A 27,864-nucleotide genomic window follows, 5' to 3' on the forward strand; every position below is an offset into this window, starting at 1 on the left:
TGCTAAAGAATTTGTGATTTATATTTTTAATTAATAGGAATTTAATACTTATCCATTGAGTTAATACACATTAACAAAAAGTTCTCTTATAAATGAGTGTCTCTGATGATCAGAATATATGTTCTTATATGCTTCATTTACATAGTCTTTTATCCATGATACCTAAGTAATAAAGTACAGAACTAGGAGAAGAATATGTATACAACGGTTACAATAGGGCCTTTGTTAAAATGTGAATATGTTGGGATTAAGTTGCCAGTAAGTGTCCAAAAATGCAAGAATATTTTCATCAGACATTAGATGTCAGTGTAGAGTCATGAAATGTATGTGCTATAACCTACACTCATATAATTTAAATTTAAATGAGTCCTTGTGATATGCTTCAAACCAAGTAAATTTAGTCATATGTTTTCACTTTCTGTTGACAGTCAAGATTCAGAAAAATTCACTTACCACAAGGGATTGATTCATTTATTTTTGTGCAGGTTATTTTAAATAGAGAAGTGTTAGAAAATTTGGCTATTAGTATGTGGAAAAATTAAACTATCAATATCAACTTTTTAGAGTAGAAAATATATTTTTCATTCTGAGTTTGTCTTTCCTCAGAGAGTACAGATGAGAAAAGTTCACTAATAATTACATCTCTATTGAACTATTTCTGTCACTTGTTTTGCTTTTCTCACAGGTACTTATTCAGTAACTAGTTGCAATCAGTACTTTGTCTCCTATGCTGTGTAATATAATAAACGCATCTGAAAGTTCTGGAGTAGTAATTTAACACTAAAATTTATGCTGAATTAGCTGTGGCTTTAGAAATACCTTAAGACCTTATCTGATCCCATTTTAAATTTGAATCACTCAAATACTTTAAGCCGCAATACTGGTATGCAGGTTTAGCTATTGTCCATTTCCAAAGGAAAGATGAGGCAGATGAGCCATCTCATTTTCATTTTTTATATTTGTATTATAGAGTAAATATGCTTTTAAGACCATATATCAGAAACGCGTATGTAGGAATATATATTAAGAATATGATGAGTCTCTTCTTCCGTTTATTTTCATACCGTATCCTGGTAGATAAGAAAATAACTAAAGCCCCCCCCTTTTTTTTTATGTGATTACAAAGGAAATGGCAAACATCAGTTACATTCCCTATACATGTGCATAAAAAAATCATATTGAGTGAACTAAAATATGATGATAGATTATTAATATTTTGTTATTCCCAGGCCATTGTGTTGTCTCATTAGATATATTAAACTAGTCCGGGAAACACAAATCAAGGGTTCTTTGCTAGTATCTTCTGGTGTGAAAGAAATGTTTTTTAATGTACTGGTTTCATTTATAGATGTGGATGAATGCTCTGTGAAGCCCAGCATTTGTGGCACAGCTATGTGCAGGAATGTCCAGGGAGATTTTGAATGTGAATGCACTGAAGGCTACAGATACAATCCCTTATCAAAGTCTTGTGAAGGTAAAGTTCTGGTGGTATCACTGGTGGTGAAGAGGGTGAGTTTGCACCCTGATTTGGTATGAGCAGCACTGGTTCTTTAGTGCTATGCAATCTTATTGGCCCTCTAAGCTGTATATGAATTGGAGACCTCCCATATATGATAGACGCAAAAGAAACATTTTATAATATCCAAAGCTAAAAAGAACTTCAAGCTGGAAGGAAAAACACACACACACACAAGAAAGGCAAGTTTAAAAATCGCGTGGGTGTTACAACAAGGGTGATTAGAAACCTTCAGTTCTATATCAAACTTTTCAATGATTTTCTGTGCATATATCAGTGTGCCATTTGTTGTAAAATAGTAAATGACCTAGTTCTGTTATAATTGAATACATGTAAAAGAAAATCTCTTCATAACCAAATGATAACCAAGCTTTAAAACCTTGAGAAGTACTGATTAGTAATGTCAGTGCCTGTGGATTTGGGAGAGCCCCTTGGAGATTTGTGGTTACTTCGTTTGGCTCCAGCGGTGCTGGCGTGTGTGCCTCGGGTAGCTTAGATGTGTTAGACGGATTTTTTTTTTAAATCATGGATATATACATATTATCTCACATCCTCCTTTGAATTTTTTAAAATTGCAAAATGAATTTAATACCATGGCTAAAACTAATCATATCAATAGTAATTTTTCTATTGTGGCAAAATATATATAAGATATGTGCCCTTTACCCATTTTTTTAAAAATCTCTATTCAATGGCCACTGAAGGTTATTTTGCCTCTTTTTTAAAAATTAATTAATTAATTAATTGGTTGCATTGGGCCTTCATTGCTGTGCACAGCTTTCTCTAGTTGTGGCAAGTGGGGGCTACTCTTCATTGCATTGCATGGGCTTCTCACTGCAGTGACTTCTCTTGTTGTGGAGCATAGACTCTAAGCGCGGTGACTTCTCTTGTTGTGGAGCACAGACTCTAAGCACGTGGGCTTCAGTAGCTGTGGCATGTGGGCTCAATAGTTGTGGCTCGCGGGCTCTACAGCACAGGCTCAGCAGCTGTGGTGCATGGGCTTAGTTGCTCTGCAGCATGTGGGATCGTCCCCACCCAGGGACTGAACTGGTGTCCCCTGCATTGGCAGGCGGATTCTTAACCACTTCACCACCAGGGAGGTCCTAACCATTTTTAAGTGTACAATTCAGTGGCAGTAATTACATTCACACAGTTATGCAGCCATTACCATTGTCTGTTCCAAAATTTTTCCAAACAGAACTCTGTCACTGTTAAGCAATAAATTCCCCCTCCTCCCTTTCCCAACCCCTGATAACCTCCAACCTACTTTGTGTCTATGAATTTGCCTAAGATTGATAATAATCTTAGAATAGGTTTTTTTCAACTATTTATACTTTTTTTGAGATTTTGATGTCTTATATCCTCATGCACTCACTGAAAAATATCCCCCCCACACACCATTCCTACTCTCCCACCACTCCAGATGGGAGTTACCCTAAGCATGGGTGGATTTATTATTAGCCAGCTTCATCATCAATATTGTAGTTATATTCAATGAATGACAGGTTTTTAAAAAAAAGATATAAATGTGACATATATATAATATTTTATTACTTTAATTATACTATTCAATTTTAATGGTACTGAGGGCTCACTAATATGGGGAGTCTATTTTAAGGCATTTTAAGGGGGAACTTATATGCTATAATAGTATTTATGAGTTTGGGAATTTTCAAAGATCACAGGGTGTATTCATCAAAAAGGTCAAGGATCTTATGTAGCTCTGAAGTGTACTTTAGCTGAAGCATCTTATTACAGCTTTTCAAGAATGACTTTCTGAAAATATGGAGCGGGGACTGAGGCCACGTAGATTTCACAATATGGGAGGTAATAGCACAGTGAGGTTTTATTTTTTTGGTTTTTTTGTTTGTTTTTGTTTGTTTACATAAGTTAAGAAATAAAGATATACCCTTAAATTTATTGCCACCATTAGTCATTGCATTATGGAAAGTGGAATTTTCTTGATGTGATCATTTAATCTCCAATTATATCAACCTTCAGTTAAAAAGATGTTTTCTTCCCTTCCCTTCCCTATCTTCCTTTCCTCTTCTCCCCTCCCTCCTCCTCCCCTCCTCTCCCCTTCCTTTCCTTTTCTTTTGTTCAAAGAGTTAAGAAGTAGTGTCAGTGAAATTCATATGATCAGATGTGACAGTTACAGTGAGACAGTCTTTTTTCCTTCAAAATCATAAAATTAGTATAGTTGTTATATCTTTATCAATTATTAATTACTGAAAATTATTCATTAAATTTGTTGGTTCAGGTATATAGATAAATAGAAATTATACTTGTAACATTTAAATTTCCATGGCAAGTGTATAATACATGTGATTTGATGTCAAAGGAATTTCTTTCGCTGAGGATTTATTATCACTGATTATCTCATACTAAAATCAAAATAGTCCTTTTTCTGTTGAATTGAACATTTAGGAGATATTAAAATTTATGTTCTCTTTTACTCCAGATGTGGATGAATGCACCGAGAACGTGTGTGCTCAACTTTGTGTCAATTACCCTGGAGGTTACTCTTGTTACTGTGATGGGAAGAAAGGATTCAAACTTGCCCAAGATTATAGGAGCTGTGAGGTAACATTTTGCAATGCTAACCTTCCCATCTCTTTTTTAAAATGAGAGAACCAGGTAATTATTTCCACACAGATGAGGTAAATCAAGAATATACAGATGTCTACTATAATTGCTGTAGTTCAAAGCAGGCTATAAGTCACAATCTATTTACTGATTTTGGTCACGTAAGTGGTAAACATTGGATAATTAGTGACTGGATAAAAAAAAAAGGCTGCAGGGTCACAGTTCAGAGAGTGCTCATCTGTATAGCCTGTACATTTATAAAATGCAAAGTGTGTTTACTTAAGAAACTAAGAAAAGCTGAGGTTTATACTCCTCTTTGTGAGAAAAAAATCTTTCATAGAAACTTTAGAGGAAACATTTTCCAGCGTCTACTTTTCTTTATCCCACTCTGACAAGTTTGATCATACTGTAGGCATGTTAGTAGTTGCAAGAGTGCTCATAAAATCTCAGGTGGAAACAACTTTGTCAGAGTAGGATTTAGTTGGGGTTTCAGTGTGTGAAATTCAGGGGTCAGTTTTGTTAATCTGTATCTCTCAAACTTGCTTTTAGTTACTCAGATTCAATTCATAACTGGTAATGAAACTGAATGGTGGGGGTAGGTTTTAGTTTTTCTTCCGTTGAAATAAATAGGTCAACATTTGGAGCTCTTTTTTTTTTTTCCTAAATAAGGATCACGTGTCAGTGATCTTTAGTCCAATTCTTGAATTTTTAAAAGTGAAAGTGAAATTTCATATGCTTATGAGGCAGACAGTAAAAAACAAAAACAAAGACAAAAAACCCCCCTAAACTGAATAATGATTTAATCATGGATTTACACATACCTCTATATCTGCTACTGAGGAAAAGCTATGTGTGTCCAAAAAATGTAGCATTTCATATTATGCCACCTACTTGGTAAAGGAAGTTAAGGTAAGCTAGTTGGCATACATAGTAACTTTGGCAGTACTTCATTGAAATGTATTGTGTGCACGTGGTTTCCTATTATTTCATTATTTGTTGTAGTTACACATTACCATCTACCTTGGAATAGATTTATTAAAGTTCTGAGAGGAAATGAGATACTATTTCTGAACCAAATTTAACACAGTGCTATTTACACAATTCCCCCCAGAATATCCCTATAGGTATGCCCAAGAACTTCTCCCTTAAAAAGGTTTCCATTTCAATGTTTGTTTTTACTCTTAGAAGAAAAAAAAAATCTTAATATTAGATCAAATGACTCTAAATCACTTTTTTTGTGTGTGGATTCCTTGGTGATTTCAATGATATCTTACTTTATATTTATCCTGTTCAGGTTTTCCAGCATTCCCTTTATTATCTAGATAGAACATTTTTGCTCAGAAAAATTTTGGCTTAATAAGACTTTAAAACATACATGGTCTTGGAGATAATACTGATGGACTATGTAAGGAAGTAAAAGATACTGCTTTATTATTGCCATGGATAGTCTTAATTTATTTTAGTGTATCACAGAGGATACATTTGATGAGAACACCAGGAAACAGAGAAAGAATAATATCCTGACACAAACACCAAGCAGTAACCTATGCTTTTTGTTTGTTTGTTTTGTTGCCTTTTCTCCAGGTTGTTCCAGTGTGCCTTCCTTTGAACCTTGACAAAAATTATGAGTTGCTTTACTTGGCAGAGCAGTTTGTAGGGGTTGTTTTGTATTTAAAATTTCGTTTGCCGGAAAACACCAGGTGAGGTACCAATATCAATGATAATTTCTAGAGATAAGCAGATCAGGACAGAAGAAGTGACTGAAAGGTTTAAAAAGTATGAAATTTTATTAACAATCAGATAATTAAGGTGTATTATCAATCAGATGATATGAGGTGCCCTAAAGTTCATTTCTTCCTTTACGCATAATTTTCATGCTTAAATCATTTGGGGTCATTCTAGACTGATCTTCTCCAATGATCATTTTATCTTAATCCATAGTTTTTCCTTTTCTAGAGGATACCTATTTACTAAGAAGCTGGGAAAGTAGATTTAATGTATTTGTGAAATTTTCTTTCTTCTTTATATGTTATTAATAATTAATGAGAAATATTCAAAATATTGCTTTTAAAATATAGTTATACTCATAATTATTAAGGAAACTATATAAGATTGCTTAAGTAGTATTTTAAAGAAATGCATCACATGATTTTAGTTGACTATCTGAGCACGTTATCTGCTATTCCTGTAGTTAGATTGACCTTAGGGAGGGAGTAGTTGCTTCTGGTTTTTTTTTTTTTTTTTAATAAATTTATTTATTTATTTATTTTATTGGCTGCATTGGGTCTTTGTTGCTGCTGCATGCGGGCTTTCTCCAGTTGTGGAGAGCAGGCTACTGTTTGTTACGGTGTGCAGGCTTCTTATTGTGGTGGCTTCTATTTTTGTGGAGCACGGGTTCTAGGTGCACGGGCTTCAGTAGTTGCAGCATGCAGGCTCAATAGTTGTGGCACACGGACTTAGTTGCTCCACAGCATGTGGGGTTTTCCTGGCCCAGTGATTGAACCTGTGTCTCCTGCATTGGCAAGCGGATTCTTAACCACTGCACCACCAGGGAAGTCCCAATTGCTTCTGTTTTTGAGTCATGATTCTAATTATCAAATTTTCTCAGAGGCATACATGTTAGAACTAGGAAAGAAAAATCAGAATTTGGTAGGAATAATAGAAAGGAAACATTTGAGACTAATTATAGAGTCCAAATTTTAAAATATTTTAATTAGATAAGCATGCATATTTAGAATTTAATTCATTAGATATATGAGTGATTATTCATTAAATAATTCAGCTCAATTCATAGAAATTTTATCATTAAGGAACACTGAAATTTACTCACTGATGTAATGTGCTCTTTCGACACTCTTATTTCCCCCAAGATGTGGCTTTCCCCTTTAACATCTCAAAGCAAATAATATCTTCTAGTGATACAGATTGTAGACAACCTTTCCTTGCTATGAAAATAAGAATGAGAGAGAGAGTTAATTATAACATACCTTCAAGCACTTTCAGAAGTATTCATTTCTCACAGTTCTCAGAAGCTTGGGCTCTAGCATTGAATCAAATTGGCCAAACAGTTATTTCTTTCAGTATTTATTTGTTTATTATATATTTAGTTTAAACTTTTTATTAAAGTATTTTATATACATTATATATATATATTATATATATATATATATACACGGAACTATACATGTATCTTACACATACAGCTTGATGAATTTTTATAAGCTGCCACTTGTGTAACGAACAGAAAGAACAGCTAATGCTTTTTGGTTTTGTTTCCTTTTTTTTTTTCACATTCCTTCAGCTTGTTTCCCTTGATCAAATACCTACCCTATCCCTAAGTTAACAAATTCACTTTTTTTCACTCCACAATACTTCTGAAAAAGAATGAATTATTCCCCAGTGTAATGAATCAGTATGCTGATGTATTCCAGACAGAAAATATGCAGAAGGTGACTCTTTGAATTACTGGTTTAGCATGATTGTACAAAGAGGAGGAAATTATCTCCATAATAGGATCAACTTCTAGAAGATCCTGAGCATACACAGATTCAGGTTTTGGCAAGATGATATATGCTTCACATCAGCAAAATGCGATGAATATGAAAGAGAATAGAAGTCCTTACTTGAGGCAAAATGGTTCTTTTTATTATAATCTGAGTTCAGTAAATTCCTACTACATTGTTATCTACACAACACACTTTACTTCACATTTACCTCTTTATAATATTTCCTTGGAATTCTAAAGACTAGAAAGTTTATTCTATCACTTTTTCTTTGTTCCGTTTGATTATATGCGGAATAAGGAAGAGTGAGGGATTCTTTCTTGCCTTATTTAGTAATTACCTGATGTCTTGATTTTTTAACTTAAATTACCTTTATTTTAACTTAACTCCCTGTTTATCTTTGCTGGTCCCTTGGAAATTTTAGTGCTGATTCTCATTAAAGTATCCTAAGGGCACTGAATTGATATATGTTATTTTTTAGTCCAGCATCCTTAAGATTTTTTCCTCCCCTGTAGTGGCTACATATATGTGCAGAGTCTTAATAGCAGCAAGCTCAGATAGCCCTAACTGCATGGCTGTATCTTTTAAGCTCTCCTTCCATGTTCTCTAGTATAGTGGTTTATGCAATTAGAGTTTTGGAGAGCTTTTGAAATTAAACAAGCAGTTACATTTAAAAGTTTTTGACTTTACCTTCCTTTACCACACATGAAGACTTATTATGTTTGCAGTCATCCAGATACTATCTTGTATATCTCTGTGAGTGATTCCTTCCTGACATATGTGAAATCATAGGGAAAATATGCTTTTGATGGATAAACCAATCATGGACTTGTAACATCTTTTACTAATCACATATCAATACAGCAAAAAAAAAAAAAAGAGAATCTTAATATCAGATTACATAGTGCATAAAAGGCTCCAGGAGAGACATTATGCCTAATATTTGTACATGTGTATTCCAACATTTTAAAGAGTGTCTTCAAAACAAATGCCAAAAATGAAAAATTATCAAAGCATCTGTTCATTGGGAAAAAAGACTCCACGAATAAGCAAGAAAGTGTAATACCTTGATTTTAAACACACATGGAAGCCAGAGATAATACAAGAACAGCTTAATCCTGCTCTTCTCTTTTATTTTTTTCCAGGCAAAGTAACAGTTGACTCTTTCAACATATTGCTGTTTGCCAGTATGAGAAAAAAAGAATAACATAGTTTTCAATATTTCTTGCTATTAAGGCTCTCTCTCTGTTCATTGTTCAGATTTTCAGCTGAATTTGATTTCCGGACATATGATTCAGAAGGTGTTATCCTGTATGCAGAATCTTCTGATCACTCAGCTTGGTTCCTGATTGCACTTCGAGAGGGAAAGATTGAAATTCAGTTTAAGAATGAATATGCAGCCAAAACCACAACTGGAGGCAAAGTTATTAATGATGGTTTATGGAATATGGTACGTTTTGCAGAATTCATAAAGAAACTTTCCACTTTGATACAGTTTGTATGAAATCATTTATCATTTTTTTAATAGCGATACCAAACCAAAATAGGTTTGGGTTTATCTGATGTTGTGTGAAGTATATTCAACACACTGTAAATCCCTGAAACAGCCTGAGAAATTATTCTCTCTCAATATATTGCGAATTTCCCATATGAAGTTGTTTTCAGTTATTTGCTTTGCTAAGGACAACTACTTTGTCTTTAACTTTTTACCTTTCTTAGTGGCTGTCACTGGGTGAACAGTGATATTGCTCCGATTGGTCAGGGGTTATGCGAAGACAACACTGATCAAGGATATCGACACTGGATAGCCATCAATATTTTTAATGTAAAAGGGAAATACACATAGTAACAAAATAAAAAAATTAATTTAATTTTAAATATTATTGTATAGATATAATCAATTTGTACAAACAGGATACAGCACCAGTCAGAGTGCTTAGCAACTAGCATTTTTAGATAATCCCTGAAAGTGAGCCTTTATTTTAATAATCGAGAACAGCACTTTAATCTACTATATTAAAATGGAACTTTTCTTGGAGAAGGGATTACTGTTAGTGTACAGAGGGGAGAGTTCCTTTCTGCAGTTAAATCAATGCTACTTTCAGAAGCGAATAGCAGAGAGAAGATCAGCTTGACCCTAGAATGTGGTGCCCCGAAGAGACACTTTCTAAGTGTATGGAAACTGATGAGAGGTCCATGCTGAGTAGCCACGTAAATAATCACCAAATTATTTCATTCTTATATTTATCCACCCTTGCAGTCATTCTCAGTAAGCTTTTAGTGAGCATGTTTTTTTTTTTTTCATCTACCTTGTATGTGTGTGTGTGCACATGGGTGTGTGTGCACATGGCTTATGCTATAACATTTCTTTCTAAATGTAGATTATAGTGAGAGACATTTGAAAGCCGCTGCTCTGGACAGAGCATGGTCCTAGATCAATTGCAGTTGAATCACTTGGGATGCTCATTATAAATGCAGATTTCTGGACCCTCCTGAGATCTGCTGTGTAAGGATCTTGGTTCTGGGAGTGAGCATGTTTAAAGTGCTACGTTCCTGAGTTCAAGGCACTAAAACTATTGCGAGAGATTGACTTTGCTCTTGAGGTTAGTACCTCACAGTTTAGTAGCTGATGCTGCATTATGAACTAATACAGTGTAATGTGAAATATGTTACAGGAAAGTGGTAGTAAAGAACAGTTGGGTGCAGATGTGGGTCACCAAAAAGGGGGCTATCTGTCATTTGGCAGCCATGGATTTAGGGCTCCTAACTCTAAAAGAATAGTGTCTTCACAAGGTCAAGTGCAACTGTCAGAGCAGTCACTAAAATTCTGACTTCTGATGCTTATTAGTGTATATTTGTTACTCCATCTTTCCTACCACATCTGTATCTAGAATATTTGATGCATATAGCTATTCCTCCAATGTGCTTGAGTAATACATTTTAATGCCTACCATCCCTAAATCACCTATCTAAAACCGTTAAAACCACTTTTACAGGAAGAGAGTGAACAGAATTATTTTTCTAATGAGTTTGTGCAAACTGAAAATATCAGCTGTTTGAAGGTGAATTTAGGTAAATTTCTAGGTAGGATATAATATATGTAAAGAAAAAGGTAAATATTCATCTGTGAAGTTATCATGAGTTGCAAGTATCGTGAGTGATATTGTTAAGGACAGGATTCGGGCTGGATGGAAGGCAGCTGTTCAGTTTCAGTCATTTGTCTCCTATGTTTATGATTCTTGTTAAAAAGAAACTGCTATGTAATGATATGCTCATGTTTTAATTAAAACACTTAAATTAAAATCTCCCTTTATAAACTGAATACAAGTTTATTTAATAAAGTTTAAGAACAATAAGCAAGTCAGAGAAAAACTTTGGTAATAAATTTGGTACTGGCTGTTTTTCTTTAAATTCTAATTCAATATTTTAACAATTTATGCATTTTACCCCTCCTCCCCAATAAATTGGATTTCTTTTTTCACTCCATATCTTTTATATTTAAAAGATAGTATGGTAGCATGGTAGTTTTACCAGCTTACAATGCTGATGATTTATTAATGAATTATACTGTTTCAAACAAATTTATGCAGCACAGAAATTATTTTGAATAAATAAGTATTTTAAGTATTTTAATTTTAATTAATCATAAAGTAGTTAAATTAATCTATAAACTGGACTATTCACTTTATAGCAATTGTTTCAGTAATTTTAAACTTTAAATTATTTTAAAATTTCAAGTAAAATACTTTAAAAATAAGAAATTAAAATTAAAATATGTAACTTAGAATTGTTTTGTAATTCATATAAATAAAATTGAATGTGTGATGATTAAGTCATTAGAATGGCTATAACCTGTAGGAATAAATATTGCTACCTTGTAAGTGATTATTATATTTCATAGTTGGGTATAATCATAATATTGGTGGAAAGTATATAATTTGTATCATAATTTCATTTATTCAACAAAATATTTATTGAGCACTTTATGTGCTATTCCTTCTTCTAGGTGGTGGGGATACAACAGTGAATAAAACAAAGTCCTTGCTCTTGTGGAGCTTGCATTCTGGTGGTGAGATAAAAACCACAAATGCATCAACAAATAGATATGTCAGATAGTGATTAATCCTATGAGGAAAAAGAAAAGCAAGGCCAGGCAATAGAGAATGATGATGGTGCGTGTGTATACAGAATCAGGAAAGCTATCTCTGATGAGATTACATTTGACCAGAGACTTGAGGGCACAAGACAGGAGAAATTTTGGGGGAAAGATAATTCTGTGTCACGTGAACAGCAAGTACAGAGTCTCAGGCTAGAGGATGTGTTGTTGTATTTGAAGAACAACACAAAGGTCAGTGTAGATGCAGCAGAGTGAGAGAGGGAGAGAGTAGAAAATGAGGTCAGAAATGTGGTCTGGAATAAGATCGTGTTGGAGCGCGAGAACTGTAGTGAGGACTTGGATTTTATCTTAAGTAGAAAGACCTTAGATGATTTTGAGACGTGACATAATCTAATTTGCACATTAAAAGATAATCCTGTTTAGGACCTAATGGCTTTGTGGAAACAGTAGAGTAAGGATAGAACAGGATATGGTGTTAGCAGACTATGGCAATAGCACAGTGGAGAGAAGATGGCAGCTTTGATTGGAGTGTTGATAGGGGGAGTGGTGAGAAGTGGTCAGAATCTGTATATATTTTTAAGGTCCAGCATTCACTTTAAGGCTCATAAAAACTTGGATATTCAGCATAAAGAGGGCTTTAAAGGCCCTGAGATTGGTTATTGTCAATCCGTGGTTTTAAACTCTATCACATCCAATATAATGCTCTATTATATAAAAAATAATTTGTAAAAAGTAATATATATTTCAATATGTAAATGCTCAAGTTCAAGTGTATTTGTCAAAGCTTGCTCCTATATGTAGAGTAACATGAAAGCTACAAATGAAGACTTATGCTGGGGTGATGTATTGGCAACTTAAACATCATAAGTACGTAAATGATATTGCCATCAGTAATAGTAGTTTTCCAAAATTGTGAGAAAATCTTGATAAAGATTTAAACAAAACAAACATCAGTGTATTCTTGGTTTACAAGAATATTACATTTTTGAAAAATTCAGTGAATACTGAAATGGTGCAACAAATGTTTTGTGTATATATTACATACAAACACAGGTAATTATAAATACCCTACATGATATCTAGCAGAAATGTTCAGAAAATTTATAGGATATTGGATATTTTATTATTTAATTTGCATGACCAGACTGCATATTACAGGGTGTCTAGCATCTTGCAATGTCAGCGTATCTCTTACTGTGAAAACTAAAAGTGCCCACCACCCCCAAATTTGCCCTAGAGTGGGGCAGTAAAACCCCATTTCAAAATATTTGCATGACTAGAGGGAAGAGGTCTGGGGGCTGAGCTCTGGGACTTCTTATAGAGGTGGAGAAGAAGAGGATCCAGCAAAGGAGAATGAGAAGGAGTATTAAGAGTATGGAGGAGAAGCAAGTCAGATGAGGTCCTGGTGGCTAAGTTAAGAACATCTTTCAAGGAGGGAATAATCATTTGAATAAAATGATGCCAACTGGTTATATTAAGGACAGAGCCTTGACCAACTATAAATCTGTGAATATTACCAAATTTATTTTACTTTAGAGCATAGTTTTACCCTTTCTGTAGTAGTGGTTTAATGTGTCTTTTGTTTGGCTTCCCTGATTGATAAGTAAATGAAGAGTTGGCATTTTGAGTCCTACAGTTTTACATAAGGAGATTGCAGCAATGGTTCTTCAAATTGCCTTTATGGGAGGGTTTTGTTTTTTTTTTTAATCACTATTGACCACTACTTCCAATCTTTTTTAGGAACCCAAGCTACTTTCAAAATTGGAAAAATCCAATTTAATTTAATGTATTGTGCTTTCCTATGATCTCAACTACTTTTGAATTTTGAAATAAAATATAATTTATGTGTAATGAACAGAATACTGAATGTACTAACTTCTCTTAATTTATATTAAAAACTTATTTACATTATTGATTTCATATTTATACTATCAGACAAATGCAAAATAAGGGCACTTAAAAGTTTTCTAAGATTTTGTAGAGTTATTTTCTTTTTTAAACTGTTAATTTTATGGCACACTGGGGTTGAAAGATATATATTATGAATGGAAGTTTAAATGTAATAGAAAAATACTGATTTTTAAACTTTAAAATATGGTGTCAATTTAATTTTTGATCAAGAATTATCATGCTAAAACACATTTTTATCACTTGTACTAATTTGATATTCCAAATGTATTGGAACAAATTAACAAGTACATTAAAATGATTACTTTGGAAAATTATGTACTGGAATAATAACAGGATTTTTTAATCTTAGTGTTTCAAATGAAATGCGGTTAATATTTGGTTGTTTGATAATTTTTGTCTTTTTAATTGTAGGTCTCTGTGGAAGAATTAGAACACAGTATTAGTGTAAAAATAGCTAAAGAAGCTGTAATGAATATAAATAAACCTGCAAGCCTTTTTAAGGCTACCAATGGGTTTCTAGAAACCAAAGTATACTTTGCGGGAATGCCTCGAAAAGTGGAGAATTCACTCATTAGACCGGTAATGATCCAAGCTTATATCATTCATCATGGATGAATTCCTTCATCTGTAATAGACTGGAAAATGTGTTTTTCTGAGAGTCAAATGAAGTTATTTTGTTGAGCACACCAACTGTGAAAACTTGAATTGAACATGGAAAAATAATATTATCAACCCTTGAAATTGTATTAAGGAAATAAGAAGATGAATGTAGTGTTTTTGAGCTCATTTAAATTGCCAGCATTGCTAATAGAGAAGTAGATTTTTAAAAATTCTCCAAGCATCAGTTCAACATTAACATCATAATAGTCTATACTGAGTCATTAAACATGTAAATACATATATTTGAGTCCAAAAGTACATTATTTGGTAGAAGCCAATCAAATAACTTTCTTAGGTCTGTTTTAGGACTAAAATTTGGGAGATAAGAATAGCACATGAGGTGGAACATTTTAAAAAGAAAAATCTTTGGTGGGAATATAACTGCAGCCTGTCATAAACTGAAGTTGCATATAATAGATGATTTTCTGTATGTGGTGTCTGACTAACTTCCATGGAAAAGGTTTCACGAAGAAGACTAATCAATGACCTTGAAGAGTTTTAAATTTTTCATTGGAAGCCATGGGTCTGCCAATTTTACACTTGGTTATTAACTTAAATATTTACTATTTTATATCCATCTTTCAGTTACCTTAGCTTTTAAAAGATTTCTGTGATATGATATAAAACCTGAATTAGTTAATCCATGTCAGAGTGAATGTACTTGTCCTTTGAAATTGATAAATCAAGACATTTTAAAAGTAAAATAAATTATTCAAAAAGAATCAACTATTTATGAAATGGCTACATGTCTTGAGTGTGGCTGGATGCTTTGGTGAAACTAAAGAATGCAAACACTTTTGTTCCTAAAGAGTCTTAGTGACTGATGGCAAGACAAACCTATGTTGTAAATGCAGTTAGAGAAAAACAGAAAGCAGCTTAGAACTCAGGGCCATAGCTAGAAGCATATATGGAACTTGACAGCAGAAAAGATAGTGCTGGATGATTCAGATGAGGCAGGTGGGGCTTGAGGTATTAAAAATCATTAGGATTCCAGTGGAGGTCTCTGATGACATAAACTCACTTTTACTGAAAAAGACTGTCCATCTGAAGGATACCTTGAAAAAAATATAGATAAAATTCAAAATATTTTAAATACTTTAAGATGTCAAAAAAAGAATTTTGCCTCTAAGTGAAAACCTGTATCTATAATCAATTAAGCCACTTCACTTATGAACCTGTCTTTTTTAAGTTTAACATGCTTTCATTGATCTACATTTTAAATTGTTAGATTAACCCTCGTCTAGATGGATGTATTCGAGGCTGGAATTTGATGAATCAAGGAGCTTCAGGAGTAAAGGAAATCATGCAAGAAAAACAAAATAAGCATTGTTTTGTCACTGTGGAGAAGGGTTCCTACTATCCTGGTTCTGGAGTTGCTCAATTTAGCATAGATTATAGTAAGTGATTTCCCATTTTATCTTTCTTTTCTCATTGCTGTTTAAATTTATTCATTAACAGCAGTAATTCCTTCAGTAAACATTGTTGAGTACTTACGATGTGCCAGACATAGTGTTAGGCTTATTCATACTGTTATATATTTTTTATAGAAATTTTCCTAGTATATTGGGAGAAAAAATGTAGTTGAATATGCTTATGTAATTACTTAAAGTTTATTGGCACATAATCTGATTGATTTTGGGTAAATTCAATTGACCTGTTTTAAAGTTCACCAGTTTCTCAATTGTGTTGAGTCTACTGATTAATGCATCAAAAGGATTTATCTTTATTTCTAGCATTTCCATTTAATCCTTTCCTAAAATGTTCACCTCCCTGTGACAGTTTCCCATCTGTTCATTATGTGTTGTCCATCTTTTCCACCTAAGCCTTCAACTTATTAACCATACTTATTTTAAATTCCTTGTCTAATAGTTCCAACATCTGTGTCATATCTAAATCTGGTCATACTGGTTGCTCTTCCTCTTGACTAAGGGTTGTTTTTCCATGGTTCCTTCTGTATTTAATAATTTTTGGCCTCACGATGGGTGTCAGATAAAACAGTAGAGGCTGAGATAAATAATATTTACATTTGGAGATGAGCACATCTCTCCTTCTGCTAGATGTTTAATGAGGGACCTTGAATCAATCTAGTCAAGACTTTAGCTGCTTAGTTTCTTATTTCCATGACTACCCTTCAAATTCTTTTCATATACCTTGTGCTTAGGGTAGTGGCTGGTTTGCCAGAGGATTTTTCTTAACAGCTGATCCATCCTCAGCTTTAGTTAGTCCTTTCATTTACCTCAAGAAAGTGTCTCTCCCTGGTCTTGTCTCACTCCCAGAAGAGTGCTGTTACTTATTACTTGACATTTGCTAGCACGGTAGAGGGGTCTGGGGATCAGAGGAGCATTCTCTAATGTTCTGGTGTAGATTCAGTCTTAGACAGGTATTATATCCCTGGGTCTCAGGGGTGTGGACTTTTCGTTGTCGCCTCCTGCGCACCAGTAAGGGAGATATCTAATGGTCAGGACTCAAGGTGTACTCCTGCTCCTTCCCCAGGGTAAGTGATTTTTGTTGTTGTTGTTGTTTACTTTGTTTTTTGCTATTTTAATTCCCTAATCTGTAGGTACAGTGGGTCTTTGCATATGTCCTAATAGTGACAAAGTTTGCTGCCTTTCCCCTAATGCTTTAAGTCTTGCTTAGAGCAGACGGAAAATGATCTGGGTGAGACTTTGTGCCTTTCCTGCAGGGTGCTGCTCCTTTCCCCTGGGGCCTACACTAGGAAGGAAACTTTCTCTAATCTCTTTTTCTGCTCCCAGTTTTTCTCTTGAGCACCAGTAACATCCTTTGAATGGCTATGAATTTCCCATGTGTTTGCATTTTCTCTGGCTTCTGTATTCTCACATCAGCCCCTACTTGGACTGCAGTGTTTTGTTAAAATTTTTATCTAGTTTTTTTTTTTTTTTTTACCAAATTGTATAGTGTCTGTTTTCTGCCTTGGGTAATAGAGTACTCTCCTCCTGTTTTTCCCTGAAAGCACCTGTCTTTCTTTAGGTTTCTAGTTAGTTGCTCTGTAACCTCAGCTCTTTGATAATTCAAGAAAAGCTGTGTTTATATGGATAATTGGTCTTTTGTTGTTGTCTTAAGGATGGGAACAGTACTCTGCAGTTTTCTAACTCTTGCCATACTGACCCCAGGTTTCTATCTTTACAAATAATGCTTCCGGGATATCCTTGGACATATATCCTTGTACCCTTATGTGATTAAACCTGAGATTCTCTCCATCAAATGTTATGCGAAGGTGTAATTCCTACTACTCAATCAGGTTCTCTTCCAAAGATGATTTATCAATTTATACTTTTACTAACAGAAGAAAGTTTATGCTTGAGATTTGTTTCTAATTTGAGAGTTGAAAAATTAAATCTTATAGTTTTAATTATTATCCCAGTTTCCACTGACATTGAATATCTCACCATATGTTTATTAGGTATTTGTGTATCTTAATTATTTTACTGGCATTTATGTATTTTTCTGTTTTAGGAGTTCATTATTTGAGCTACAAACAGTTTGCATTATAAATTTAGTGTTAATTTTATATCCCTGCTTTAAGAAAAAAACATATTTAAAATTTTTTATTTGCAGCCTTAAAAAGTATTACTACAGTTTTAAGGAAGCATGTTACCTAGTGCTTTCTGTTTTCCTAACATAAATTAATACGTCTTTAACTTTAGCCCTGTTCTATATATGAAGGTTTTTTTTAAAAAAATGTTTAAGTTGAGTTGATGACTGAATATAGGAAAAAACTAGGCCCACAATTTGTTCAAAGGAAAAAAAATCTATGAAAAGAAAATGAAAATAAGAGTTCTATTGCACCTGAAAGAAATTACTTTCATAAGTAATTAGTTATTTCGTAGATAGTATGAAAGTGACCTACTTTATAATTAATATTTAGTTACATTGTAATTTCTTACATTATAATTTCTATACATTTGCATGTTCATTTTAGTTTGAGTTTGTTAATATCTTAAAGTAAATTTACTTACTTTGAAATGATTATATGTACTTTTTTTTCTCTTGGGTGGAAATTAAAGGATTATAAAGAAAAATGTAATAGCATTAGATGTGGCTAAACGGAAGAACGTCTTGTCAAAGGAAAATTATTTTCTCCATTCACATTCATCTTTTTAAAGCCTCCAGTGGTATTTGGGCTGTTGTTATACATTACTTTATATTAAGTGAGGAAGACTGCATTCAGATTGTAAACTAATATTTTCAGAAATCAAACTATTTTAAAATCATATTAATTCAACAAATATTTGTTAAGTGACTACTGAGGAAAACAGAGATGGTAGAGACACGTAGTGCTTGCACTCTAGTTGGGTAGACAATTGACTTAGTAATTAAGAAAAAGAACGTTGGGACTTCCCTGGCAGTCCAGTGGTAGAGACTTTGCCTTCCAATGAAGGAGGTGCAGGTTCAATCCCTGGTTGGGGAGCTAAGATCTCACAGGCCTTGCAGCCAGAAAAACAAGCAAACAAAAAACCCCAAAAAACAAAGCATCAAAAACAAAAACAAAAACAGAAGCAATATTGTAACAAGTTCAGTAAAGACTTAAAAAATGTCCACAAAAAAAAAAAAAAAAGGAAAAGAACTCTAAGTATTATGGTAAGAGAATCACAGAAGAGTTCCTATTAGAATTTCAAAGTTAACTGTTGGCTTCAGAGTATTTCTCTACTATCAAACCATCCCACACCCCTATGCATAGAAATCATACTTTTCTTTCCCACCGCTCTAATCTGACCCCTAAATGAAAGAGGAGTGATGGGGTGGGGGTGGCAGCTATACCCAAATTTTCCCTCAGAAATATTGCAATAAACTTGTTGAACTTTCTTCTCACATGTACTTTATAACAACCACTCTGAGATTTGAGCACTGGAGAGTATGTAAGACAGAAGGAAGAGCTATTAAAGAACAAATGGAAAATTCTTGATAGTCCTGAACACCACAATCCAGAATTCTATTGTAGGAAGAAGAGCAAAAGGATGAGGCTCCATCTGTGTGTTTCTTGCCTGCATTAAAAACTGTTTTTCTTTTGCTTTGTTTTGCCCATGTTATATAGATCACTGAGAAAGAGAACTAAAATCTGTAGTATCACACAAAGATGGTTTTGACTATTAATAAGATTACAGTTGATTCCTTTTGGTACACCTTAGGAGTACATTGACCCTGCTTCTGTTTCCTTCTTTAAACAGAGACTGTATCCAGTCCCGAGGCTTGGCAAGTAAATGTGTCCTTGATTATTCGCCCATCATCAGGCACTGGTGTTATGTTGGCCTTGGTTTCTGGTAACACAGTGCCCTTTGCCTTGTCCTTGGTGGACTCTGTCACTGAAGAGCTTCAGGTAACTTTACTCTAAACCTTTATGATCCTTATTTTGTAATTTTTTTTAATCTGTAAAATGAATAGAATAGCAGTATTTACCTCAAAGTGCTATTTTGAAAATTAAATGAAATAACATATAAACTATTTCGCACAATCTCTAGCACATCATTAAAGATTCAATAAATATTCATTATTGTTACTTTTTTGCTGGCCTATTTCCAAAGTTTGAACCAAGACGTAAAAGGGTGGGGGGGCGGGGAATGAAAAGCCTGTTACGCTTATAGCTTAGATTAGGCAGACTCACACAGAGGCTGCTTGGAGTCTTCTCTGAGCCCATAGAGATCTGCCCTTATTCAGAATCTTTGAAGTATCATGGGAATTTTTGTGTACTAACAAAATAGAAGTGAGTCTGATTGCAATCCATTCTGAAATATTCAATGCCTAATTATAATGTTTTGTGCTTTCTGACACTCTTAATCTTTTCTCTCGTAACTAAATTAGGAAAGACTAGAGAAAACTAAAACCAGTCTACTTGGTTTCCTGCTGGCAGCTCTGCCTTGAAATTAGGAAGAACAGGAAAAACTCTTGGATAAAAGAAACATGAGAGTTATCGGAAGATCTATATTATTCAGCCTCCTATTAGAGGCTAATAGTTCTGTCCTTGTATCATCCACAATGGATTCCAACAAGTTCCAGCAACCAGCTTTCGTTTGTGCCAGGGTTGGCTTGGATGCTCTCTGTGGCTTTTAGAAAGAGACATATAATTGAATAATGCCTGGAGTGATAAAAAGGGATGCCATTTGCAGCTTAAAGAATGGTTGTGGGGAGTTAAAAGATGGTTAACTGTAAGCAATCTGAAAAGATCCTGCTGAGATTTTGTCTCCAGTTGACCACAGGAGCTTGCTGCATTTGGCTTTCAGCTTTTTGTTTGCTTGTTTGTTTTGGTTTTTTTTTAAGCAAAATGGAAATCCTGCCTTCAACACTACATTCATGCAGTAGAGGAGGTTAACACGTGCCATGTCTTTGATATTTATTTTATCTTTTCTGTGTTTGTCTTCACGCTCCCCCCTCCCCTTTTTGCATGTCAGATTGCCTTCTTAAGATCTGTGAACAATGTTTCATAACATTATTTCACATAATATTGATGGTTCTGGAACATTTTCTCAGCTGACCACCTTTAAGACTTTTCATGAGCTCAGGATATGCATATGTATAACACAGTAACAGATTTCCTAGACTAACCTGTGTTTGGGAAGTATAGGCTTCATTTAGCATTGGTATCTTGGATTCCTAAGTAAACACTTCAGACTATCTTTCTACCATCTGAGAAGCATCGTAACACCCATCTCCCTAGTTTCAATTTTATTTTCTATCTCTTTTTATATTTCCTCTACATGCCATTAAGCTATATGCATAGATGACTCTTGACATTTTGAGTAATTTAGTGTATCACCAATTTGAAAAGTTTGGAAAAAATGTATATATCTTGAGAAACTTCTGGTAAATACTCTGTAACTTACTGCTGGCAGTCCTAGTTTTTCTTTCTCAGAGACTTCATTCAATTTGTCCCAAGTCTACAGAATTCTTGTGTGGCACAAATAAACTTTTCAGTCTGGCCGGCATGTGCTCACTAAAGTACTTTAAATTTTCCAAGTCTTTTCTCCACCAAAGAATGATTCAACTCCTTCCTTTTCCATATGTAAGTTTTGAAATTAAGAAGGCTCAGAAACAGAAATGTACTGCTTAAGATAGTACTTTGATTCCCATTGTTGGTGAAACAATGCTATTGGTTTATTGCAATCCAGGTTCTGCAAATTACATCTTAGCTAAACCTGGAGTTTGTAAAACTAATGTATATTCTAAAGTTATGATTATGATAATAGTAGTTTTTTCATTTAAACTTGAAGGTTCTATCATACTTTTCCCCACCTTATTGAAATTCAGTTTTTGAATTTTACAAACTAAAGTCTCTCTTAAGTAGCGTTAGTACTTGTTTTTTTTTGTTTGTTTGTTTGCTTGTTTGTGTGTGTGTGTACACATTTAGTTTTTTTTCTTTTTTTTCACGTTTAGTTTTATTGTAACAAAGCAACTTGTACACTTTTAACATTTAAAACTGAGCATCATCTTTCCTTTCCAGTGAAACAAAGAGAAAAATTTTAAATTAAACAGGAACAAAATTACAATAGAGAATGGCAATTGCCAATAAGATCCTATAAGTTCTGCTAATTCTCCTATCGAGTGGCAGGGCTCAAGTCATCATTAGGAGAGAATTTTATTTTAAAAATGTCATCTTAAACTGCAAGGATGTCCATTAAACATCACTATTAAACGTGCCAAAGGAGAAGCGATGTTGTCAAAATGTCCACTTAACCCACCCAAACATCTCAAACCTACCCTTTGCTGACCTTCTATAACCCCATTTTTTTAAGTTTTTTTTCATTTTTAAAACAAGAGAACGTAGACAGGTACATGTTGGTAAATGCTAACTGTCCATATTCACATAGAGACATAGTGTAATCTCTGAGCCCAATATACAGAGAAAGGAGGAAAAAAGCTAGAATTCTATGCACTACTACACAGGGGCCTAGCACCCTCCAGATCCCAGCAGAGCCAAGGGAGAAGCAGGGTTTTTTTTTTTTCCCACAGAGCATGGTGGTGTTGATTCCATAAAGTTTTTGTTAAGACAGGCAGGGATAAAGATGAATTTGGAGCAGAAAGGGGTAGAGATTCTTTTCCCACTGAATTCTGCTCAAGGTATATCCCCCCCAAATAGGTTGTAAATCATGATATAAAGGAGAAAAGAGACTTCAAAAACAGGGCAACTGAGCACAAGAGGAGAAAAAAAAAAAGACAAAAAACAAAACAAACAAAAAAACCACTGCAACTTGCTCCCAGAGACTGGAGAAAATTAAAAAAGGAAGGTTGGAATCCATCAGTGTTCCATTAGTCATCTTCTCCTTCATCTTCCCCTCCTTCCTCCCCCCATCATCATCTTCATCTTCTTCTCCTTCCCCTTCCTCATCATCCATGTCCGGAACCAAGTAGTACTGTAATGGATTTGGCCAAATATCATCTTTGATGACCTCTCCTAACTCATTTGCACCTGCATCAGAATGATCAGTAAACCAGGTGAAGAAGCTTTCTGGTTCCTCATGCTGTCTCTTCCTGCTGGCTTTATTCTGTGTTTGACTTGAACGTTTCATCAGACCCTTTCCGGATTTCCATTTGATTTCAGTGAACTTTGAAGATGGATCACCACTCTTATTCAGATGAAATTCTTTGGCGAGAACTTTATTTTCAAAGTAAGGGTTTTCATCAAAATAAAAATCTATTCTGTACCCTGATTTAATATCTTCAAATTCTGTCACTTCAACTCTCGTCAAATAATGCAGCGCCTCTTCATCCTCCTCCCCAAGCAGTGCAGACACTTGTGGATGGTTAACAAATGTTGTTACCCCAAAAGTTTGGGATTTTGGTGATCAATTTCGACCTCTCCTGAAAATATGGTTGGTGGAATTTGTTATATTTCTGTTCTACTTTCAAAATCTCCTCACTGGCTTGTTCATTAAATCTGCCTATTTCATTTTGTACTTCATCAATATGTTCAGTTGCTTCTTGCTGTTCTTTTTCTTCCTTCGGCAAGTTCAGAGAAGCAGACGTTGCCTCTGACCCAGAGGCAGGAGTCAGTCTCGGTTTCTTCAGTTTCTTTGCTTGAGGTGGAAGTGTAGACTGGTGCTTGGGGGCCAGCTGGGAGAAAAGCCAAGAATCCACCCAGGGGAAGAGGTTCGTACCTGGAGCTCTGAGGACTCAGTACTTGTTTATGTTAAGTCTTTGCTCTGTTCTTTAGGATGTCCTGGTATCTGTTGAAAATATGGTAATAGCTCGGATAGAGGCCTTAAGTCTGTGTTCCAGTCAAAAATCCCTTCTGGAAATTAGAGTCGACAGAAACAGTTTGGAGCTGTTGACTCAATCTGGAAAAGATAGCTTCTACGCTGAAGACTTTAAAGGACAATTTGCCATCTTGGACAAAGCAATGAAAGGAACAGTGACCACTTACCTGGGTGGCCTTCCAGGTATCTTTTTACTTTTTCTTTGATTTTAAAAAGTATATTTTGAATGAACTTAATAGTATTTTAAATATATGGTCGTAGTAAAACAGCATCTATATATATATATACAGCATATATAATTGTAGTAAAGGGGCATCAGAAGGGAAGAGAAAGTTCCAGTATCATTCTTTTTCTGGGGACTTGCACGAACATTTTATTGGTACATTTTTATTTAACATTGTTTTAATGATAAACTGAAACTAACCAAGTTTTGCTGCATTTGACTATCCTAGCCAGAAATGATTATTTCATTTTATCCTCACAGTTATCTTCTGAGTTTAATATTTATTCTTCGATTTAACCATCATTCACCCAACATTTATTAAAAACCTATGTCTCAGGCAGTAGGGACATAGCAATAAACAAATGGATGTGATTTCTGCTGTTAAGGCCTTTACAATCTAGTGGCAGAGGCAGATATTAAACAAGTGATTAGGAAAATATCAAAAAAATTAAAATTTTCATAATTTCTATGAAGGAAAAGTAGGGATTGCTTTCAGAGCCTGAAAATGGGGCCTTGATCTGGTTGTGGGAGCCAGGAAGAATCTCTCTGAAGAAGAGAATAAGATACAAATCTGATATTTGAAGGACTGAATGAAGTTAACCAGGTGATGAGGGTAGAAGTTGGAGCTAGTATTCAAGTAAAATTGTTCATGGCAAAATGGAAAGGGGTTGACATGGTTGAGAAATATATAGAAGATCAGTACGGTGAGAGCACGTTGGGCAAGAGGAGGCTGTGAAATGGGTGGGTGGGCGGGAGGTTTGTAGACCTGGTTCAGGGTCCTGCATCTTATTTTTAGAGACATAAGAATCATTAAAAAGTTTTAGACAAGGAAGTGGTATATCAATAATGCAGTTTAAAAAAAATTCCCCTGCATGATGGGTGGAGATGGACAGGTGAGAGACAAAAGTGGATGAGATGAGTCGGGGGCTACTGAAATAGTTCAGGTGAAGAAGCAGTAATAATAACAGTAGTGACAACTCTACTGCCATCAATTGGTACATAATAAACAGTCTGGGCATTGTTCAGAGTGCTTCCATTGCATCAATTAATTTAATGTTTAGAGTAGTCCTGTGAGGTAGGTACTATTGTTACTCCATTTTGCAGATGAGGAAGCTGTTGCACTAGGGTGATGGCAGTGGAGATAGTATACAGTGAATAGATTGAAGATATATGTGAGAAACAAAGTTAATAGAAATTAATAATTCAGGGACTTCCCTGGTAGCTCAGTGGTTAAGAATCCGCCTAGCAATGCAGGGGACATGGATTCAATCCCTGATCCGGAAGATCCTACATGCCACGGAGCAAGTAAGCCCATGCGCCACAACTACTGAGCCTGCACTCTAGAGCCCGTGAGCCACAACTGCTGAGCCTGCATGCCACATCTGCTGAAGCCCATGTGCCTAGAAGCCTGTGCTCCGCAGCAAGAGAGGGCACAGCAATGAGAAGCCCGTGCACCGTAAGGAAGAGTAGCCCCTGCTTGCCACAACTAGAGAAAGCCCACACATAACAACAAAGACCCAACGCAGACTAAATAAATAAATTTATTTAAAAAAAAGAAATTACTGATTCAAAGAACCTCTTACGTATTTGGCATGAGCAATTGCATGAGTGAAGATTCCATTTACCAAGATGGAGAAAACTGGAGGAAAAGTAGTTAATGTTGGAAAATCAAAATTGGCATCAACATTTTTCTTTAAATGACAAAAAAACTGAAAAGTTTTTTAGAAGCATTTTCAAATACTATTTGCATGTTATTCTTATGGGGAGAATTCTGAGGTTGTTGTCTAGACCTCTAGTAACCTTCATTGAAATACTTTAACTGCTCAGTGTGTTCATTTCCCATATATGGAAATTTTATCTGGGTTTTGGGGGAATATGAGTAAATAGACTGTAGGGAAATTCCCTGGCAGTCCAGTGATTCGGATTCAGTGCTTTCATTGCTGTGGCCTGGGTTCAATCCCTGGTCAGGGAACTGAAATCCTGCAAGCCATGCGGTGCAGCCAAGATATAAAAAAAGAAAAAAGAAGTAAATAGGCTATAAAAGTTATAAATAGATTTGTAGCTAGATAGATCCATAGCTAGATATAGATACATAGTCACATTAATGTGGTTAATTGTTAGGAAGTATAATTACAGGTCAAATGAATGAATTCTACATTGAAATTCACCTACTACCTTATTCACAAATTAGTTGAATGCAGTCTTAGCAAATCAAACGAAAAATGAAAGAGTTCAAAAGAAGTAAAAATATCAGAATTTCAGTGGTTCCAGGACTTTGACAACAGCACTGGGGACTGACTTTAGGCAAGATGTGTTTAGAAAAAGAGTGAGGAAAAATTGAGGAGAACTGGAATTTGAGACATGGAGAGTGTGAACTATGGGATGGGTGCATTATTAATTAACATACAAAACAGGCATGTTAAATTGCATGTTATGAATTAAAAATCAGGGGAAATAGATGATTCTGAGGATATTTATAATAGTAGTATAGCCTATGATAACCAGACTTGAAAGTGTTTCTTAAAAATTGCTGTGAGCCTATAGAAAAGTATGGGCTTATTCACTACATTGGTAAGTTAGAAATGGGAAATTTGAAGTATGTGTGTGTGTACATATATATATATATTTTTTGCATAAGGTACTGAGGAGGAAAAATATAGGCTGAAGAATATCCATTGGGAATTAAAATTTATGGAGATGAGATGCCAAAAAAAAGAGGAAGCAAGTAGAGAGATGGATGTTTTGAAGATGAACCATACTTCTTAGGAATCCAAGGGTGTTGCCTAAGTATTAAGTTTGATAAGGAGAGTAAAAGTGTAGAAAGGCCTAGAGGCCCTATTCACTGAAATATTATTAAAACTGTTATTTTTAAGAACACCAAACATTACATAAAAGTGAATGCCCTGTCATGACCTGCTATTGTATGCTCAGCAAGACACTATTTCTTTGGAAAATACAGAAATCTGTTTTTATTCCAGCAATAATAAAAGATATATTTATCATGGCATTTTTTTTTTATCATGGCATTTAAAAGAGATTTCCAAGTAGCTATAATTTTGAGTTGAAAAAATGACAATAATGCTTAAACTATTGCTCATACTTAAGGAGAAATTAATAAAATAGAACACCACAAGTAAGAATATGCTATTTTCTACTCTCTTTAAAGTATGTTTATTTATCTGAGGTTTGGCTGGAACTGTTTACGAAATCAGAGGAACTCATGATATGCTGAATTCAGTGCCAAGCACAATACCTTATATACACAGGTGTCACTTAATATGAATTTATTGAATAGAATTACATTATTAACTTTTAGGATTGGAATTTTGTTGGAAATGAGCAGTCTGAATAATTCCTCTAACTATAAGCAAGTAAGATGCTAAAAGTCTTGGGCTAATATTTTAATATTCTGTTTTTACAGATGTCCCATTCAGTGCCACGCCAGTGAATGCCTTTTATAACGGCTGTATGGAAGTGAACATTAATGGTGTACAGTTGGATCTGGATGAAGCCGTTTCTAAACATAATGATATTAGAGCTCACTCGTGTCCCTCAGTTTGGAAAAAGACAATGAGTACTTAAGGCATCTTTTCTCTGCTGATAATATCTTTTTCCTGTGTGTAATTATACTTATGTTTCAATAATAGCTGAAGGGTTTTACATATGACCTGCAGATCTTGATTATTTCGTGGTACTTTAATCTTCCTGGCATTTTAAAAAGATCCTTTTTCAAGAAAACTAGATTCTCTTGTGATATAAATCACGTTAAAAAAATTCTACTTCTGTTGCTGTCTAGAAATTAAATAATGAAACCTATAAAATTTTTTAATTTGAGTTTTTTGCTGCCAATGACATTTCTTCATTTTTATCTTCGTAAAAGTAAAATTGAATTTTATCATCATGAACTAGTGTTTAAATATCTACTTTTTTTGTGTGGAAGGGCAAGGAAGCTAAAACCTTTGTTGGAATCCAAACGAAAGTGCATGTCATTAAATACCATTGTTACCAGTCCTCCCAAGTCAGGTCCCCAAAAAAGGCCCTTCTGCCTGGTATAGCTCCAACCAATAGAAGGAGACCAAGTTTGGTTCGGAAGCAAAGGAAAGCCTTATTCTTGGATTAGAGAATGGAGAGGTGGGAGCTCC

General features: G+C 34.6%; 1 protein-coding gene and 1 pseudogene across 2 annotated transcripts in view; one reads left to right on the plus strand and one right to left on the minus strand.

Moving 5' to 3' along the window:
- Positions 1 to 27,627, plus strand: part of PROS1 (protein S) — a 62,360-nt gene extending 34,733 nt beyond the window's left edge. For both annotated transcript variants that reach the window (XM_057697092.1, XM_057697093.1), the window contains 9 exons: positions 1,349 to 1,474; positions 3,978 to 4,099; positions 5,687 to 5,802; positions 8,866 to 9,055; positions 14,045 to 14,212; positions 15,522 to 15,690; positions 19,480 to 19,628; positions 23,457 to 23,682; positions 27,144 to 27,627. In XM_057697092.1, the coding sequence (XP_057553075.1) occupies positions 1,349 to 1,474; positions 3,978 to 4,099; positions 5,687 to 5,802; positions 8,866 to 9,055; positions 14,045 to 14,212; positions 15,522 to 15,690; positions 19,480 to 19,628; positions 23,457 to 23,682; positions 27,144 to 27,304 (1,427 nt within the window). In that variant the 3' untranslated portion in view covers positions 27,305 to 27,627. The remainder of the gene's footprint in view (positions 1 to 1,348; positions 1,475 to 3,977; positions 4,100 to 5,686; positions 5,803 to 8,865; positions 9,056 to 14,044; positions 14,213 to 15,521; positions 15,691 to 19,479; positions 19,629 to 23,456; positions 23,683 to 27,143) is intronic.
- Positions 22,517 to 23,410, minus strand: LOC130830457 (protein SET-like; annotated as a pseudogene).
- Positions 27,628 to 27,864: the final 237 nt, after the last annotated feature.

The sequence above is a fragment of the Hippopotamus amphibius genome, chromosome 10 (genome assembly GCF_030028045.1).
Source record: "Hippopotamus amphibius kiboko isolate mHipAmp2 chromosome 10, mHipAmp2.hap2, whole genome shotgun sequence".
In the NCBI taxonomy this organism is placed as follows: Eukaryota; Metazoa; Chordata; class Mammalia; order Artiodactyla; family Hippopotamidae; genus Hippopotamus; species Hippopotamus amphibius.